Source organism: Tamandua tetradactyla, chromosome 7 (genome assembly GCF_023851605.1).
Source record: "Tamandua tetradactyla isolate mTamTet1 chromosome 7, mTamTet1.pri, whole genome shotgun sequence".
NCBI classification, from domain to species: Eukaryota; Metazoa; Chordata; class Mammalia; order Pilosa; family Myrmecophagidae; genus Tamandua; species Tamandua tetradactyla.
Genome location: NC_135333.1, coordinates 99,258,659 through 99,278,238, shown reverse-complemented (window position 1 = coordinate 99,278,238; position 19,580 = coordinate 99,258,659). Strand labels below are relative to the sequence as shown.

At 37.3% G+C, this 19,580-nt stretch overlaps 1 protein-coding gene across 1 annotated transcript in view; it reads left to right on the top strand.

The window, feature by feature from the left end:
* Window positions 1–19,580, top strand: part of SLC2A13 (solute carrier family 2 member 13) — a 359,669-nt gene that overhangs the window by 264,937 nt on the left and 75,152 nt on the right. Inside the window, exon 6 of the mRNA XM_077170529.1 lies at window positions 2,043–2,163. Within this exon, the coding sequence (XP_077026644.1) occupies window positions 2,043–2,163 (121 nt within the window). The remainder of the gene's footprint in view (window positions 1–2,042; window positions 2,164–19,580) is intronic.

The following is a 19,580-nucleotide window of genomic DNA, read 5'->3' as shown; positions in this document are numbered from 1 at the left end:
ATAAATGTTGTGTTTGAGAAGTGTAAACCTTCAGCTGTTTATGAATCTTATATATCCAGAGTAGTCCATTCACCATATTTTGCAGGTTCCTTGGACTTTTTTTAGAGGTAGATAAAGGTAGTAAATTGTCCATATTACAGAACTCTCATCTAGGATATTTTTACCCGTCCCGAGATCTCAGTTGTATGTTTTCTTCAAAAATAGGCTTTTTTTTCCCCAAAAAATCTGTGGTATTACAGCCCATCTTTTCCACAAATACTTATTAAGAGCTGCTATAGGCCAGTCAGTAGAATTTGGCATATATAAGGATGTGCCAAACATATCATCTTAGAATTTACAATTCATCATGGAAGACAGGTTATTTAGTAAGTATTATGAAACAGGAGTATCATTTTTCTCTACATTTTAAGGTATCAGAATTTCTTGGTTGAAAAATATTTCAGATATATTCATTCCTGTTCCAAGTCAAAACACTATGGAAGTATTATGGGCAAATATTTGGGAATCCAAGTTCTTTTATAAACAAGCAGTAAAACGCATGGTTTGTTTTGTTTCATTTTGAGGAGAGAGAGAGAGAGATGATTTTCATAATATATGTAATATAACCCCTCCCTTTCTGAGAGAGTTCTCTTTCTGTTTCCCAGTTCAGGGCTTGATTGTCTTTTGAGAAAAGTAATGCCTCATACTGTTCCTAGCTCTTGTTTGAATTTTAAGCCAACGATGGGAAAGCAAACTCTAATTTTAAGTTTTTGGCTCTGTTAGCCTATTGTGGCAAAAATAGACTTCAGATTCTCACTTCAAGCCTCCTCTTAATACTGTTTTGAAGGCATACTGCTGCTGTTGCTACTGCTGCTGATGCCCATAGCATTTTATAGTGTTTTATTGCATTACAAAATACTTTCAAATACATTATGACACTTAAAATTCATTGCAGTTCCTTAAGGTGACCATTTTCTCTAAGGCCCATTTTGCAGAAGAGAACGTTTAATTTGGGAACTGTCACGTGTCCTATGCGAGATGAGAGTCAAGAAACAGCAGAGCTGGAACTCAGCACAGCCTTCTGATGCACAGCCGAGAGTGCTGGACTTCACATATTCTTCTTAAACACAGACACATCAACTGTTGCATCTTTCCATTGCATTCCCAGTGCTTTCCAAAAGTCTTACTTTATCTGTCCCCTTAATGATATTTTTGTCATATCTTAATTATCTTCCTGTTTAATAAGAACTTTACTACTACATAAATGCCTTCTGCTAATTCCATATTTTAAATGTGTTGCCACATTCAAATAATACAGTAATATTTGCTTTGTTCCCCTGGCCATTGTTGTTTATCCTCATGTCTTTTGCCAGAACAATAGTCAGATATTTGCAAGTTTTCTTATTTATTTTCAGGATTTCTATCAAGGACTCAAAAAAGGGGTCCTTTAAGTAATATGAATAATCACCGTTTCTGTGCCTTAAAATCCCCGCTTCCAAGTACCACCCAGAAGGACAAATGAATATATGTGTTTTCTCATGCCTGCCACCTTAAAATCTTCAAAAAAAATGCGGCTACAAAGTAAAAACCTGCTGTAAAAAAATTCCGTTTGTTCCTTTTTAGTTTTCTGATTTGGTTTTTACATGATCAAATGCCATTAGAGCATAATTATTAGAACATAGTATAAAATTTCTGGGCACTGATAGGAATACTTGGTGTACACCTGTTGCTTTTCATACTTCCTGGCATGTTAGGCCCTAAGTAATTTCAGTTACATTAATTGATTTGAGATTGTCAGCAATCCATAGTGTTTCTTTGGAAAATCAATCCCAATCTGCTGCTACCCAGCAAATGTATTTGCTTTGATGTTCACTCTCATCTTGTCTCACGATGAATGTGCTTATAGGTTTTTCTAATAATTTGTTTATGTATTAGAACCTTTTTAAGAAAAAAATCCAGGGGTAGTAGATCAAGGTATTTTCTCAGAGGTTTGTCTTCCCAAACCCAATTTGCCTTTGAAGAATCAGCTATTCTCTGATGTAAAACTCTCTCTTTTTTTTAAGGTACCACAGTAGCGCTCATTGTTCTTGCTTTGGGATTTCTGCTCTCGGCCCAGGTGTCCCCTCGTGTCACTTTTAAGCCGGTACCTCCTTCCAATCAGAATGCTACTTGCATAAGATACAGGTGAGATTTCATTCTGTCCCCCTTTTTTTAACCTAGCTCTGCTAGCTTTTTCTGTTTACTTGTAACTTTTCTAAAATTTGGGAGATAAGTAAGAGCTTGCTAGGTATGCAGCTTATTGGGGAAGAAAAGAAAATGGTTAATTAAGGTGGTGGGAAGGGGGCAGCCTGAAGAGGAGCAGTAGGTGCGAAGACATGACAGTGAAAGTACTTAAGCAAATGCAGTTCTTAGGCACAATTTTGATAATGTTTCTCTGGAAATTAAAATTAAGGACTGATACAAAATCTAAGCAGAGGGGTGGGCCATGATGGCTCAGTGGTAGGGTTCTTGCCTGCCATGTGGGAGACCTGAGTTCGATTCCCAGTGCCTGCCCATGTGAAAAGAAAAAAGATAGTTTAAAAAATATCTAATCAGAAATACTATAAAACCATTAAGTCATACATGATTCAGTGACATTTATATTCCTGGTGAAATAAATACCTTTAATCAGTAATTTCCAAGAAGTGTATTTCCAATACAGTTGATTGTGATCAGGTTGATCTTACAGTTAATCTTCACTGAGTTCCACAGGTGTCCTTTCATTTATTTAAGTAAGTAGAGAAAGAAAGTTTTCCCCTACTACTAGGGCACTTCCAAAGGATTAAAAGGTTGAAAGAAAAATTAGGAGAGTGGAAAGTGGTCTAATGGCCAGCTGCAAGCTTAAGAGTATATTAAGCTTAATGGTATACACTCTATGTGATAGAGGAATGGATGGATGGACGGACGAACTGAAAAATGCAGAAACAAATTAATGAAAGATTATATGTACTAACAGATCAATTAATGTATGTGACCACAAAGATTCAATGTTTTTGACATGATTTAGTGGTTGGAAGGGCCAGCAACCCTACCAAAACATGCCTAGAATGAGGCCTTGCTTTAAAAAGAATAAAAGATATTCCTTCGGCCTCAATTAGACTGGTATAACTCTCAAAACATTATTTAGATAGTCCTACGTGAAATTAAAACACTAAATCGGTACTCTAAATTCAGCTTGGAATGTCTTATTGTGCGTGAGTTTATGCTGATTTCTCATTATAATAGTGAATAGGATAAATATTATTATATCTTTCCAGTTCCAAATTATGGTGTTTACTTGCTTTGGGAAAACTAAAAATTATAGCTCCTCTTTCCTCTTGCTATAAATTCATCTATTTATTAGCTTACCGATTTTTTAGTCTTTATTTTTTTATTTATCTGGTGAGGTTTTTGTTGAATCAGCAGCATGCCTCACCCCAAAAGAAGAAATAGGGAAAGACCCAGCCAGAACTACCTCAAACCATGCTACAATAGGGCTGTTTGAGATTCCCAAGAGGCACTAAATGCCAAGGCGATCAGTCCAAAATCATTTATTAGGAAGACTTTAAAATTTTATATATGTAAAGAGCTGCAACAGACAAGACAGCAAGAAGTTTGCTAGAGGATGTTTGTGCCTATGGCAACTGCTCTACAGATTGTATGTAGTTAGTGGCTAAAAGCTTGTGGTTTGTGTGCAAGTATTAGGAAGACACCAGGATACGTGCCCTTCTCTCAAAACAACCTGTGCTTGGGGTGGGCTGTGCTCAAGGTGATAGCAACTAAGGCTTGGTGTGCTTCCAGGATGTTACGGGAAAGGCTATCTGAGGAGGAGGAGGCAGGGGCAAGGCCAGTCCTCAGTCAGGCAGGAGTTGCTATGTGCATCATACAATTGGTTGGCTAAACCAATAGGACTTTATTGGCTCACAGTATTGAAGGATAAAAGTCCTAAGTCAAGGTGTTAGCAAGGCCACGCTTTCTTCTGGGGGTGTGGCATCCTGGTGATGGCTTTTTGGCAGTCCTCCATCGCGCTGTTATCTGTCTTTTCCTTTCTCCTCCTCTGGTTACTTTTTCCATGTCCAATTTCCTTTGTTGATGAGGATTTTAGCCATAACGGATTAAGGCCCACCCTTATTCATTTTGGCCACGACTTAACTAAGAATATCTTCAAAGATCCTATTTTCAAATATGTTCATACACATAGAACTGAGGGTTAAGATTTGAATATGTCTCTTGTGGGGGCATAACTCAATCCCCACACTAACAGTTGTTCTTTAGACTTCTCTTTTCTAATCTCCACACAGTTCTTCTCCAGGACTTTCAGTTAATTTAAAACCAATGATATAGCAGCTTCTCTTTTTCTTCCTTTTAAACACTGTTTGTATGGTTAGGCAAGGTGACTTGCACAGTTAGAGAATTTTATTGATTTAATTAGGCTTACTGGTTATATCCTAAATACAGTTTTTAACTATATTTTAAGCCCTCTTAGGGTAGGAATCGACAGAAAGGACCGTACCTCTAATCCATGAGAGTCTTTCTAGAATCCTCAGAGGAGGTCTTTGAGCCACCTATGCCTCCCCCCACATACCTGCCTCACCAGGGCAGTGGAATATAATTTAGAGACACTCTCCAGATGATTCTGGTACACCGTCCATTAAGAGCCACTGCCATAACTCTTCTATTTTTTTTTAAACCACCAACTTCCTTTCCTCTTTTTCCAAGAACCAAAATAGATGTAGTTCTTTTCTATGTAGTGGTGCTTCATGGTTTCCTTTCCTGATAAATTCCAAACCATTCAGATTGACAGACTGTTACTTCATCTGCAGACCTTCCTAAATAGTGACACAAGTTTTAAGAAAAAAATATGTTCCCAATTACTTAATCCCTTCAAAGTTCATTTACAATAAAAAACAATTTTGTATTCACCACACTGTCTTTTCTTCTCCTTTTGCCAATCTTGTATGATTTACATACATGAATGACATGGGCATTGTTAGACTGTTAGATGTGTTTTTTCATGCATGTCTTCATTTTATTACTCATCTACTCATACGCTGGATAAAGGGAGTGTCAGTCACATGGTTTAGACAATCACCTGATAAAAGCCATATAGTTATACAGTCGTTTCCAAAGATCAAGGCTACGGGATTACAATTCAACAATTTCAGATATTTCCTTCTAGCTGTTTAAATACACTAGAAACTAAAAAGAAATATAATAATGAGTCAGTAGTCATAACCAGTTTGTTAAATCCAAATTTCTTAGCTATACCTCCCCCCTCTCATTTGATCATTCTCTCAATCTTCAGGAATATCTGGGTAATGACCTTTTTAGCTTCTTTGTGCTGAAAAGGGGTGTCGGCCTTATGGGGTAGAGGAATGACCTTGGTTGATATTCTTGGAGAAACTGGTGCCTCTGAGTTTCAGGGCTTATCTGGCATAGGAAAACTCTGGAGGAATTAAGCTTCTGAAGAAATAGCTTACTAAGTAGAACATTATAGAGTTTTAGATAGAGCTCAGGGTATTCTTTAGGGTTTTTAGAGATACTGTTGGTAGGGGCTTGGTATAATGTGGCAATTTGCAATATCTGGCTGAAGCTTGCATAAGAGTAACCTCCAGAATGACCTCTCGACTCTATTGAAATCTCTTCATCGCTGAAACTTTGTTTCATTTCTTTTCCCCCTTTTGGTCAAGAAAAAATAAAAAATAAAGGAACCCCTACTACAAGAGTGAGCTTAATGTGATTCTCCGAGGGTGAAATAGAATTTTCTAGACAGACGAAAGTGGAGAAGTTTCCCTGGGCATGAGAGGAACTTGTGCAAAGGCACAGAAGTGGGGAACAGATTTGCTATCCAGAGAATTATTAAGTTTGATCCTGCTAGAGAATGGGGGTGAAAGCAAAGGCAGGGCCGTGTATGCTAAGTCAGGACTTTGGGAGTCAAAGGGAAACTATTCAGCAGCATTAGGCAGGGGGTAACATGATCAAATTTGAGTTTATAAAGACTTCTGCATGAATTTGGGGATATGAATTGGAGGGGGAAGTCTAATAGCCCTGTAGAGAGGTAACAAGAACCTAAAGTAATACCACGATGGTGAGTTTGAGGACAAAGGTATCTTAGAAGATATGACTGGGAGTAGATTAGTTAAATGCAAATGAGAATGGATTAGGATAAATGTATTTGGACAGATCAACTTTATGGAATTCAGTGGGAGTCTAGTGACCCCAGATATGTAGGAGGATGGATGGGGCATGATTCCAAGCATGTTTTGTGTTTTAAAATAATTATTTCTATTTATTAAGCCCTTATTATATGTCAACAATCAGTCCACCTTTTTTTTGTAAAACAGTTTTATATTCACATATCATACAATCTATCCAAAGTGTAGGCTTTTACTATAATCACAGAGTTGTGCATTCATCACCACATTCAATTTTACTTTTTTTTTTTTCCCTTTTGGCATGGGCAGGATCCAGGAATCAAACTCAGGTCTCCGGCACAGCAGGCAAGAATTCTGCCACTGAGCCACCATTGCACCACCTTCACCACATTCAATTTTAAAACGTTTTCGTTACTCCAAAAAGAAACACTCTTTACTTCTTAGTGTTACCTCTCAATTCCTCTATCCTTCCCAAGCCCTACATAAACACCACTCTGATTCTGTTTCTATAGGCTTATTTATATTTACAAGTTATATAACTTGTGAAATCATGCAATATATAGTGCTTTGTGTCTGGTTTCTTTCACTTAGCATAATGTTTTTTTGTTTGTTTGTTTGTTTTATTAGAGAAGTTGTAGGTTTACAAAAGAGTCATGTAAAAAGTGCAACCTTCCCATATATCCCTGTTATTGATACTTAGATTGGTGTGGTACCTTTGCTACAATTGATGAAAGAATATTAAAATATTGCTGTTTACTATAGTCCAAGTTAACATTAGGTGCATTTTTTCTCATTTACCACCCTATTATTAACACTTTGTAGCGGTGACACACATTTGTTATAATTCATGAAAAAGCATTCTTATATTTATATAATTCATCACAGTCATTGTCTATAACAGGGTTTGCAATGTTATAAAGTCCCAAGTTTTACCTTCCAACTTTACTTCTAGTAATATACACAACCAAAACTTCCCCTTTAGGCTACATTTACAAACGTAATTTAGCACTGTTCGTTACACTCACAGTAATGTTCTGTCATCACCACCATTCCTTTCCAAACATTTACAATCAACCCAAATAAAAATTCTGCATAAATTGAACACCAGCTCCCCATTCTCTACCCCTGTTCTATCTCCTGGTAACCTATATTCTAGATTTAACTCTGAGTTTGTTATTGTAATTGTTCACATGAGTGGGATCCTGCAATATTTGTCCTTTGTGTCTGACTTGTTTAACTCAACATAATATCCTCAGGCTGCATCCACGTTGTCGCATGTAGCAGGACTTCATTCGTTCTTACAGCTGAATAATATTCCATTGTATGTCCATTCATCCATTGATAAACATTAGGGTTGCTTCCATCTTTTGACAACTGTGAACAATGCTGCTGTGAATATCAGTATGCCAAATGTCTGTTCAAGTTCCTCTTTTCAGTTCTTCTGGGAACATACCTAATAGGAAATTCCAGTGCATATGGCAGTTCTATACTCAGCATCCTGAGGAACGAACAAACTGTCTTCCACAGTGGCTGCAGCATTTTACATTCCCACCAGCAATCAATGAGTGTTCCTGTTTCTCCACATCCTCTCTAACTGTTGGTTTTCTGCTTTTTAAATAGCGGCCATTCTAGTAGGTATAAAATTATATCTCGTGGTTTCAAGTTGCATTTTCCTAATAGCTAGTGGCGTTGAGGATCTTTTCAATTGCTTTTTAGCTGTTTGTATTTCCTCTTTGGAAAATTGTCTATTAGAGTTTTTTGCCCATTTTTAAACTGGGTTGTCTTTGTATTGTTGAGTTTAATATCCTAGATATTAAGCCCTTATTGGATATGTGGTTTCCAAATATTTCTTCTCATTGAGTAGACTGCCTTTTTTACTTCCTTGACAAAGTCCTTTGAAGCTCAAAAAAATTTAATTCTGAGGAAGTCTCATTTATCTATGTTTCAGTTCATTGCTTGTGCTTTGTGTGAAAAATCTAAGATATCATTGCCTGCCACAAGATCTTGAAGATGTTTCCCTACATTTTCTTCTAAAAGTTTTATGGTCCTTTCTCTTATATTTACGTCTTTGATCCATTTAGAGTTAATTTTTGTCTATAAGGTGTGAGATAGATGTCCTCTTTCATTGGTTTGGATATGGATATCCAGTTTTCCCAGCACCGTTTGTTGAAGAGAGCATTCTATCCTACTTGAGTGGACTAGGTAGCCTTGTCAGGTATCAATTGACCATAGATATGAGGATTTATTTCTGAACTCTCAGTTAGATTCCATATGGTCAATATGACTATCTTTATGTCAATACCATGCAATTTTAACCACTGTAGCTTTGTAATATGCTTTAAAGCCAGAAAATGAGTCCTCCGACTTCATTCTTCTTTTTCAAGATATTTTTGGCTATTTGGGCCCCTTACCTTCCAAGTAAATTTTATAATTGACTTTTCTATTTGTACAAACTAGGCTGTTGGAATTGCATTGAATCTGTAAAGCCATTTGAATAAAATTGACATCTTAATGATATTTAGTCTTCCAGTCCATCAATTTATTTCATTCTTCTTTGATTGCTTTTAGCAATGTTTGGTACGTTTCTCTGTACAAGCCTTTTACATCCTTGGTTAAATTTATTCCTAAAAACATGGTTCTTATAGTTGCTATTGTAAATGGATTTATTTTCTTGATTTCCTTCTCATATTGCTCATTACCAGTGTATAGAAACACTACTGATTTTTGTAGGTTGATTTTGTAGTCCACTGCTTCTTGGGTATGTATATTTACATCTTTCCTAAGCATTGGGAAATTTGAATATGTTATTTCCTTAAATATTCTTACTGACCCTTTTCCCGTCTCTTCCTCTTTTGGGACTCCGTGACACATCTCTTTGTGCTGTCATTCAAATCCCTTAGACTCTGCTCAATTTTCCATCCTTTATCTGTTCTTCTATCGGTAAGATTTCAATTGTCCTATCATCTAAGTCCCTGACTCTTCTGTCTTTTCAAATCTGCTCTTGTATGCCTCTACTGTTTTGTTCTTTTTTTGGCATGGGCAGGCTCTGGGAATCAAACCTGGGTCTCCGGCATGGCAGGTTAGAATTCTGCCACTGAGCTACCATTGTACCTCCCTCTACAGTATTTTAAATCTTTTTTATTGTATTTTTCATTCCTGTAATTCTATTATATTTCTTTTCATACTCTCAAATTCTTCTTTATGTTCGCCCAGTGTCTTCTTAATATGCTTTTTCTCTTTAGCCACGTTTTCTTTCATCTCCATGGATTGTTTTAGGAGATTTGTTTGAGCATCTTTATTTAGTTGTTCCAGATTTTACATCTCCTCTGAAGATTTAATTTGTTCGTTTGAGTGGGCCATAGCTCCTTGTTTCTTAGTATGACTTGTAATTTTTGGTGATGTCTAACCATATAATTATCTTTGATGAGTTAACCCTGAAGGCCAGTTTCTCTCTTGCCTAGGGTTTTATTACTGATTGGCTTTCTGTTAAGTCTTGTCCTTGACATTTAGTTCAACTGATTCTAGAGCTTTAGGAGTAAGTGCCCTTTCCCAGAATCTTGATCTGCTCTGTTTTTTTGTTTGTTTATTTGGTTTTTTGTTTTTTTTTTTTGCCTCTATAGTGTTTTTCTCACGTCTTTCATCACCTTTAGCTTCTTTTGCCTGAAGGACATACAGTCTGGTATTTAATTAAGGTACCTCCGACTTTGCCAGGATCAGAGGGTCACCTTGGAAAGAACTTTCCCAAGTCAGTGTTTCCCAGGCAAAACAGGGCAGGGGCTCAGAAAGGGGGTGCAGACCTGCTTCAGAGAGCCCTTGGGAGAGGGTCAAGAAAGACTTCAAAAAGCCTTTTTGATGGCTTCCCATAGGTGTATTTTCCTGACGTGCCCAACAGATGGTGCCCTTCAACAAACGGTTCCCCATAGCCCTACAGATGCATTGTCAGGGGCAGAGTTGAAACAATGGCTGTGGCATTCCCTGTCTGGGATAGGCTATGTCTGGAGCAACTCAGAGCTGGGACCCAGCAGTCCACATTCACTGATCAAAAGCTGTAATCAGTGCTTGGCCATGCCCACACCTTGTCCCTACCTGCAGTTCTTTGGGATGAGGGCTTCCATGACCTCCTCCAACCACAGCAGCCAGCTTTGCCTTCAGAGTGGGGGATGGCTGCTGGCAACTGCTATGGAATGAGTTATTCACAGTTCTGTACTGCAGTTTCTCAGCCTCTTCATCTTGCTTTTCTCTAGATGCTCAACAGTGCTCCCTTGGCCTCCTGAGCCACAGAATGCTTGTTTCAGACAATTCCTGCCTTTCCACTAGCTGTTTTTGGAGGACGAGTGAGTCTTGGAACTCCCCACTCCACCATCTTCCCCAGAAATCCCTCCACATTGTTTTGTTTTGTTTTGTTTTTGCATGGGCAGGCGCCAGGAATTGAACCCGGGCCTCTGGCACGGCAGGCGAGGACTCTGTCACTGAGCCACCGTGGCCCGTCCTGGACCCACATTCTCGTTTAATGTTATTTTACCCTTAAACTCCCAAAGCGGGAGATACTTTTATTATCCAATTTATGGATAAGAAAACTATGGTTCAGAGAGTTTGCCTAGAGTGCTGTAATTATTAAGTTGCCGAGCCACTTTGATCTATCCACCCTTTTCTCCCTTTAATCAAACAACAGATGGCTCTTCTTTGAATATGTCTCAGTATCATTGAGAGTCTATGAGTATTGTAAAGAGACTGTAAATATTATTTAACCATGAATCAAAGGAAAGGATTTGTTTCACATAATTAAATGCCAAATATTTAAATACTATGTTTTTATTTTAACAAAACATTCTCCTAGAAATCAAGAACCAAATGATGAAGTTGTTAAGTCTAGAGACACTTTTATGAAGCTCTACCCTGCTAAATGTGCTGTTTAATTTAACTAACAATAGCACCCTTTCAGGTATGTTTAGTGGCCAGCATTCATTATGTAACAGAGATGAGATGCTGGGTACATGAACAAATTCCTAAACAGGTATACATTACAAAACTATTTCCTTTTATATCCTTTTCTATTACTTTACCTTTCCATCAATTCTGATACTGGCAAAGTGGGAGATATCTTGAGTAAATACCAGACTGTAGTGGCCTGAATAAAACTCTGTCAGACTTCCCAGGAGAAACATTATGAAAAGAAAATGATGTCCAACTAGGTTTATAAATCAGTGGCATAGGACCTTATAAAAATTACAGATGACCCCCTTCATTCTCCTAGGCCTAATTCTGATTCTTTTTCAAAACAAATAAATAGAAGTTTTGGGACATTGACAGAGAAACCAGCCACAGAGATAGTGTACTTGTAGTTCTCAGAGTTCTCTAGGAAAACAGAACCAGCAGGATATATCTGTAAATATGAAATTTTATAGAAGTGTCTCAGGCAATTGGAAGGATACGCGAGTCCAAATTACATAAGGCAGGCTATGAGCTGGCAGCTGTGATGTAGGTCTTCAATGAATTCCCCAGGAGAGATTGCTTGGCTGAAGTAGAGAGAGAGAGATTCTGTTTTCTGATTTCTCCTTGAAAGCCTTCAACTGATTGTTTTAACTGTCTCTTGTTGTGGAAGACACTCCCCTTAGCCAACTGCAGATGCAGTCAGCCATAGATGCAGTGAATGTGCTGATGATTCAAGTCCACCAAATGTCATCACAGCAACAGATGGGCCAGTGTTTGCTTGACTAGACAACTAGGCACCATCACCTGGCCAAGTTGACATATGAACCTAACCATCACAGTGCTGTAACCATTGTTCTCTTTGTAAGATAATGCCAAACAACACTTCGATGTCACTCACATTGGTTCAGCCTTCTGATGGGAAAGGTGATTGCCTTTTACTTTTCAAAAAAAAGTGTAAATAGTTCTGGACCCCCCAGATGCCAAGCACAGTTGACACAGAGGAATTTGCGTACAACTCAAAGCAAATCTTTTTGTTCAGAATTAGGCAACTGCTTTAGAGTGGGCAGGATATTCTGACCCTTATTATTATTTCCTTAGAAAAACTGATTGGCAGCATCAATGGTCCAGATAACCAGTACATTATCTTTGAGACTCATTCAGTGGATAAGTCCCATTTGCTGTCTAAAGCAACAGTAAATTCACGGAAATTTTCTAAGCATTTTATGCTCTGTTTGTTCTGTTGAAAGTACATGTGGGTTTTAGTCTGTTTTTTTCAGAATTATTGATTACAATCTTTATATTGTAATATTAGGAGAGTGTATCAGTCAGGGTTCTCCAGGAAAAAAACTACCAGAACCAGTAGAGTGTTTGTGTGTGTGTTCAGAGATGTATTTTCAGGATTTGGCTCACACAGTTGTGGGGGCTAGCTTGTATGAAATTTGTTGTTTGGCCAACAGCTAGAGAGAGTTGATGTTCTAGTCTTCGATTCAGAATCTGTAGGGCAGAATGTAAACTCAGGTAGGAGTTGATGATGTAATCTTGAGGCAGAATTTCTTTTCCAAGAAACCAATTTTTTTATTCTTAAGTTTTTCAACTGATTGGATGAGGCCTACACATGATGGAGGGTAATCTCCTTTATTTAAAATAAGCTAATTATGGATGTTAATCATATCTACAAAATAGTTTCACAGCAACCTCTGGACAAGTCTGATGATATAATAGGGCACAGTAGCCTAGTCAAGAAGGCACATAAAATTAGCCATCACAGAGGGCTGTAGTTCCTTAAGAAGAACTTTGACCAAAGACTTTTGAACAATTCCAGATACTGGTTCAGTTTTATTTCACCTCCATTAACTCATTAATTTCCCATGAAAACATTAATCCTTGTGACTGAATGATCAAAACACAGGTTATTTACCAAGCTTATCATTTTATACAAACTTTTTAACAAATCATTATTAAATAATTAGTAACAACTTAAACATCTTAGCTTATCCAAATTCCCACAATCTTCTACTGCACTCCTTTGCAAACCATGCTTCCATCTATAACATTTACTAACATTGCATTGTTCTGTGCTCATAGAGGATGAAAAGACAAATGAAACATGGTTCTCATCTTCAGGAAGGTTTTAGTTTGGGGAAGGGAAAGATGCTTGTACATAATGGCCTGTAATCTATATTTTAGCATAAAGGTAAAAAAATTACCATTCTTGACTTAGGTTAATAGATTTTATCATTTTGAAATGTATTTTTAAACTGTGCAGGAATTATTTAATTTGCAGTGATCAATGGCTCAAATTGCTATATGTCTTAAATACTCCATATTATTAGGTAGGCCATGTTGCAAATTCATCCTTCATTCCACTGCTTTTCACTTAATACATCTTAGCATAATAGGAATTTTTCTCCATATACTTCTATACTGTATACTTACCAACGTTTGAGGAAGCCTGTGTTTCCTTGGCATATAACAGTGATGATATGTCACTCCTGTGGTAATTTCCATCCTAGAACAATTTTTATTTTTGAACTGTTGAGTAGGACCAACTGGCAGGTAGGTTATTAGAATCCCTAATCTCAACACTCCAAAAACAAAAAAGCACTATGCATTTTTATAATTATCAATGTCATAAATAAAGTCATTGCCAGTAGCCTGATTGTCAGAATTTAGTTGTTTTTAAATTTCTTATTCTTCTTCCATTTTTTTACTTTCCTTAAGTCTAATATGATTTTTATGTCATAAGGCTGTGCTGATTAGTTTTGTCAAGTTATCAATAAAATAGTATTTGTTTCATAGAGAGAACTCAGCATTTTCCAGCCTATCCATTTCAGAAACAAATGGAGCCCTTATTTCATTTTAATTAATTAGTGTTCAAGTTTATAGGGCCTGAATATTGAACTCTTATTGATTTTTCATTTTATCATTACAAGGTTGATACATAAATGTAATGGCAATAGATATCTTCACAAGTATTTAGTGAAATATAATAAACATTTGAAATTGGAGGTAGTAATTCACTCCAAATCAGCAGATTTTGTCCTTTGTAATCAGATTTGGCAGAAATATATATTGCCCTTATTCATTATGCTATACAATCATGGTTTTGTTTTGTTTTGTTTTGTTTTGTTTTGTTTTGTTTTGCATGGGCAGACACCGGGAATCAAACCCTGTCTCCGGTATGGCAGGCAAGAACTCTGCCACTGTGCCACCATTGCCCTCCCTATAATCATGTTTTGTACTATAAATAAACCAATAAATGAATGTGTAAATTTCTGACTATTATTATGTTCTAATTGCTTAGATATAATTCATTAACTTCATATTCATTTTTGATATATAAATATATGTGTGCGTGTGTATGTTGGGTTGCTATATATGCTATGATAAAAATAAGCTTAAAATCTAAACATCCTAAATTAATCTTCACTGTTTTTTTATATTTGGACTTCTAATATGTACCAAAGAGGTTTTCTGTTCTTATGCAGAATGTCAGTGTCATGGCCCTTTCTACTGCAGAAAATTTTCAAGAGGATTTAGAGTGTTCTTTTATTTATTTTTAAGCTTCTATTCTGTTAATATCTATAGGTGTCCTTACTTTAGCTAATACCTAGATGATTGAAAAATCTATAAATGCAGTAGAGGAGTCCAGGATTTTTTAATAGACATTCCTCTAATGTTCTTGTAAAGTAATAACTCCTAAAAGTTGCAATGAGCACCTATTGCCAAATCTGTTAATGCCTAGGAATTATGGAAGGTTTCTAAAGCTGAGCAGCGAGGAATTGACTGGAGTTAGCCAGGCCAGGGTATTGGAAGATGACATTCCAGACAGAGGGAATAGCTTGCTTACAGAAAAAAAAAGAGAGGGAGTTTTAATATTTTTAGAAACTGCAAGTACAGGAGTTTCTTCAGTTCCAGATACTTCACATAATACATATTCTCCTTTTGTTAAACTCTGTGCCTTATCTTTGTACTAAAGTCTTTATAAAGCAGCAGTTTTGAGCTCTAGCATAGCTGGCAGTAAGAGAAAAGGGCCAGGCCATGGAAGGGGGTCCTGAGCGTCCATAAATGTGCTTATTCTGACCTTGGAACTATATCCTTTCACCAACTCCGAGGGTCTCAGTTTCCTATCACCTCTGTCTCCCTCTCTCAAGGAAAAAGGGGGTTACTTGCCCAGCCAGGGTCAGCATTACTGGTTAGAGTTCATTCCCCTTCCCTGGCCCCATGGCCCGCTCATCCCCTCCACGTGGATCCCCCTCCCTCCAGTAGAAGGCACAGGGGTCACCTGGGTTTGTGGGGAAACCAGCCTCGGCCCTGACGGTGGTCTCTCCTCTGGTAATTGGGGGAGGGGAGAGTCTCTCCCAACTCATCCCCACCCTGAGCTTTTCCTTGAACCTGCCCGAGGTCACTGTCACAGACACTTCCATACACTTCGTGAGCAGTGACTTTCTCCCCATCCTCCCATCCCTGTGTCAGGGTAAGAAGAGACAAGGGTAGGGACACCTGGGAGAAGACAACTGATCATCGCCCCCATTCCCGAGGGAAGCTCTGGTTGTTTGTCTGTCAACATTTATCTCCCACAATTTCAGACTTCTGAATTTTAGACAGATTTTCAGAATGTAATAGCTGTCTTATAATTCCATTCAGGAAATGTGGAGTGAGCTCTAAACAGAGGTAGGAAATGGCAGAAACGAACCTGAAGAGCCTGTTGGGAATTTAAATGAACAGTCCTATGTGCCAGGAATAAGGAGTTTGAACTTTATCCTAAAAACTCTTTTCTGAAAAATCATGCTAGGAAGAATAGATTTGTATTTTACAAAGAACATCCAGGCAGCGGAGTAGAGATGGATGGAGTGTAAACCTGTAAGTGTCCAAATTAAGACATAAAGTGAAGGGATGGGATTTTGTCAGGTCTTAGTGCACTGGAATGACTTGTGTTATTTGTGGTTGGTGATTCATTTAACTGTCCTGGTTTCTGGCCTGCCTTCCCAAGTAGACATTTGTGAGTTGAAAGAAGCAGGAATTATATCTCCTCTCTTTCTTTTTTTTTTTTTTTTACTCCCGTTCTGCTTTCTTATCTTAATAGCAACTAATGTCATGTTTATGTAAGGTATAATTTTACTGATTTAACCAAATACTAAGACCTAGTAGTTGGTGTATGTGCATAACTCTGGTGTTGGCTTGTATATTTTTCTTTGTTGATATTGTAATAATCACATGAAATAACTTGGCAACTCAGTAAGAAATTTTTCTGCTAATAAATTACCTCTGCCAACAGGTTCTCAAACCAGTCCCTCGCACCACCAAATATAATGGGGATACACTGATAATTCTTTATTTCCGCTTGATTTGATTCTTTCACTTGGCTCTCAGCACTGGTCCCTTTTGTTCTAAAAGAAACTCAGTTTGAATGGAGTGCAAGTAAAATATGGAGATAAACAAGGATCCAAAGATAATGGCAAAATTAAAGTAAAATAGCATGCACACTATAGCAAAAATAGGAGAAAAGCATTGTCTGAGAGAAGATTAACAGAAATCCAGATAGCACTGAAACCTAAACAGGAAAAAAAAAAAAAAAAGAAGGGAATGTTCATATAATTCTGAAAATAACTGGAACTGTGAATACTAAATATTGTTACTATAGTAGTAACTGTAAGTAACTGTAAGATTTTTGAGGTATGAAAAGCCAAAAGCACCATATTGACTAAATACCAGAAAAAAACTAAGACATTTATACATAAAGGAAACTCAACTAAACAAGAGTTTACAGGACTCAAGGAGTAATTATCCTGTCAGAGAGATTTGGAGCAACAGAAATTATGGCACTAAAAAAAGAAGTTTACCTATTCAGTTACCCTATAAGGAAGAGTCACAAAAGAACAATTTACCACTTGAATCAAAGATACGAGGTAATATAGATGTAGTCATGAGCACCTCAGAGTACAGAATCGCAAAGCAAAATAACCTTGACAAGCTAGAACACTCATCATCCTCACATTACCGAGCTTGAGACTCATTAATAAGACCCAACGGCCCAACCATGGAGATTCAGCCATTCCTGGGGGGTGAGATTAAAGGAGTGACGTATTAACTCTTTGAGACGTTAGTTCCTCTTTAGTGATCCCCAAGTAACCTGAAGGGGCCAGCATGCCTACTAACTCCATCCACCCCCAGACGCTGACCGAGTCACTGCATTCCTTTGTGCACCCCGCTAAACTGAACTCTTTCCCACTTTTCATTCTTTGAAGTACACACATTACCAAATACAAACCATGCAGCAGGTATTGTGTCTGCTGTTAAGGTAACAGTGCACATGATACAGCCCTGCCTAATATAGGCAATATATTGGAAAGACTTTTATTGACGTTGTAAAAAATATATATTTTCCCTTATTTTACTAACATTTGAATCCATTCTTAAGTCTTACATATTTAAAGAGATGTTGGAACTTGTGTAGATGCTGATATTTCAGAACATATTTAGAAACAGGCAAAAATATTGTTTAAGCATTTGAAAAAAATACTCATATATCAGAAATTGTGTTTGAATGTATATAACAGACCTAAAAGTAACAGTGGCTTAACTAAGAAAGAAGCTTGTTTTTCTCTCATGTAAAATAAAATCAAAGGTAGGGAATTACGTGCTTATGTGCTAGATTGAGTGTCAGAAGGGATTCGGGCTCCCCTCTTTTTTGCTGTACATATATATGTGTCCTTCTCAGGTGAACCTCATGGTACAGCATGGCTGCAGGAGCTCTAACCATCTCATGTCTGTGAAGCATGCCAGAAGTAGAAAATGTGGAAGGAATAGCCTTTCCCAGTTGAATCAACTCCCTTTGAAGTTTTCTTGAATGTCTGCATAATACTTCTCACTGGCCAGAGTTGATTTCATGACCATAGCTGATTGTAAGGAAGACTGAGAAATGTATTTTTTTAATGAACAATTGGTGCTAGAGGAGGAAGAACAATATGCCTGGTAGAAAATAAGAATTCTCTGAAAAGAGGAAAGGAAAAACTGGTTATAAGAGTAGACCACTAGCGGTCTTTACTGCAATGGTAGATTAGGTAATCTGTAAACTTTATGGGACATTTATGAGTAGTTCTGCTAGACAGCAGGAAAGATGAATCAGTTGACCAAATGAAATCAGTATGTTCATGGTTTAGTTCTCTTTATAATGATTAGAAGCCTAGGGCCAGCTTTGCAGGTGGCAAGAAATGTAACCTTGTTAAATATTTTATCTCCAGCTTTGCAAGAGAGAAAAAGTTATTAAAGTCTCTTTCATCTGTTTTATTTTCTTGGCCCTTAAAACCAGTGATATAGCTGCCCTTTGTTGTTTGCGATTGAATCATGTCCCTCACAAAGACAAGGCTGGGTACTAACTCCCAGTACTGAGGATATAAACCCATTTGAAAAAAGGATCTTTGAAGATGTTATAAATTGAGGTAAGGCCAAACTGAATCAAGGTGTGCCTTAATCCAATGTGATTGGAGATTTTAGAATCAGAAGAAATTGGAAAGAGTAGATCACCACGTGACTGAGACAAAATTGTATCATGAATTGCTGGCAAGCCACCACCAGAATGCTACAGACTTCAAAGAGAGCAGCCTGCTCAGACCTTGGCTTTGTACTTAGACCTCCAAAACTGTGAGACAATAAACTCCTGTTGTTTAAACCAATCTGTGGCATTTGTTATAGCGGCCCTACAAACTAAGATAGCCATGTTTGTTCAAAATGAGTGATTTTTTTTTTTTAGGACTGTCACAGCAGCTGTCATATATTATGTAGTTACCATTATTCTAAGAGCTTTGCATGAATTATCTTTTATCCCTAAGCAAGATGGAGATAGATGCTATTATTTTTCTCATTTTTACCAGTGACACTGAGGCTTAGAGAAGTTAAGTGACTTTTAGAAGGTTGTCTGGCTTAGCAGATGGTAAAATTGAGCTTTACACGCAGGTCTCCCTCCAGAAGCCAGCTCTTAATTACTACACTTCTTAATCTGAAATTTACCAGGTAAGCAGTGGGCTTCTTGCTACTGTACACCCTTTGGGAAGTGGACAGTAATTCCTTAACAAAAGGAGTAGGTCTAAAAATACCAAAACTGGCATATTTCCACTCATTCAGTGAAATTGAGATTCTTTTTCTGAGCAATCTTTTGGCTGTGTTGTAATCTATTGAGGACTTAAAGAAGGTTGTTTTGTTTTTTAATTCAGTCATCTTTTTTCACTTGCCTATAATTATTCATATCAGAAATTCTTTTTTGGTTGTTTTAAGGATCATCATAGAAAATCCTTGATATAAAAGCAAGTGCCTAATATAAAAGTAAAGTATTTTCCACCTTGGTTTCCTTAAAGGCAGATTGATAATGATGTTATCAACGTGATTTTGAATATAGGCACCTGATCTACATTGAATTGTTGTTTCTGTTTTGTTTCGGTTTGGGTGACTGTTGTTTTTAAGTCTGTTACACAGGTAGATGAACCCGGAAAAAGTAAC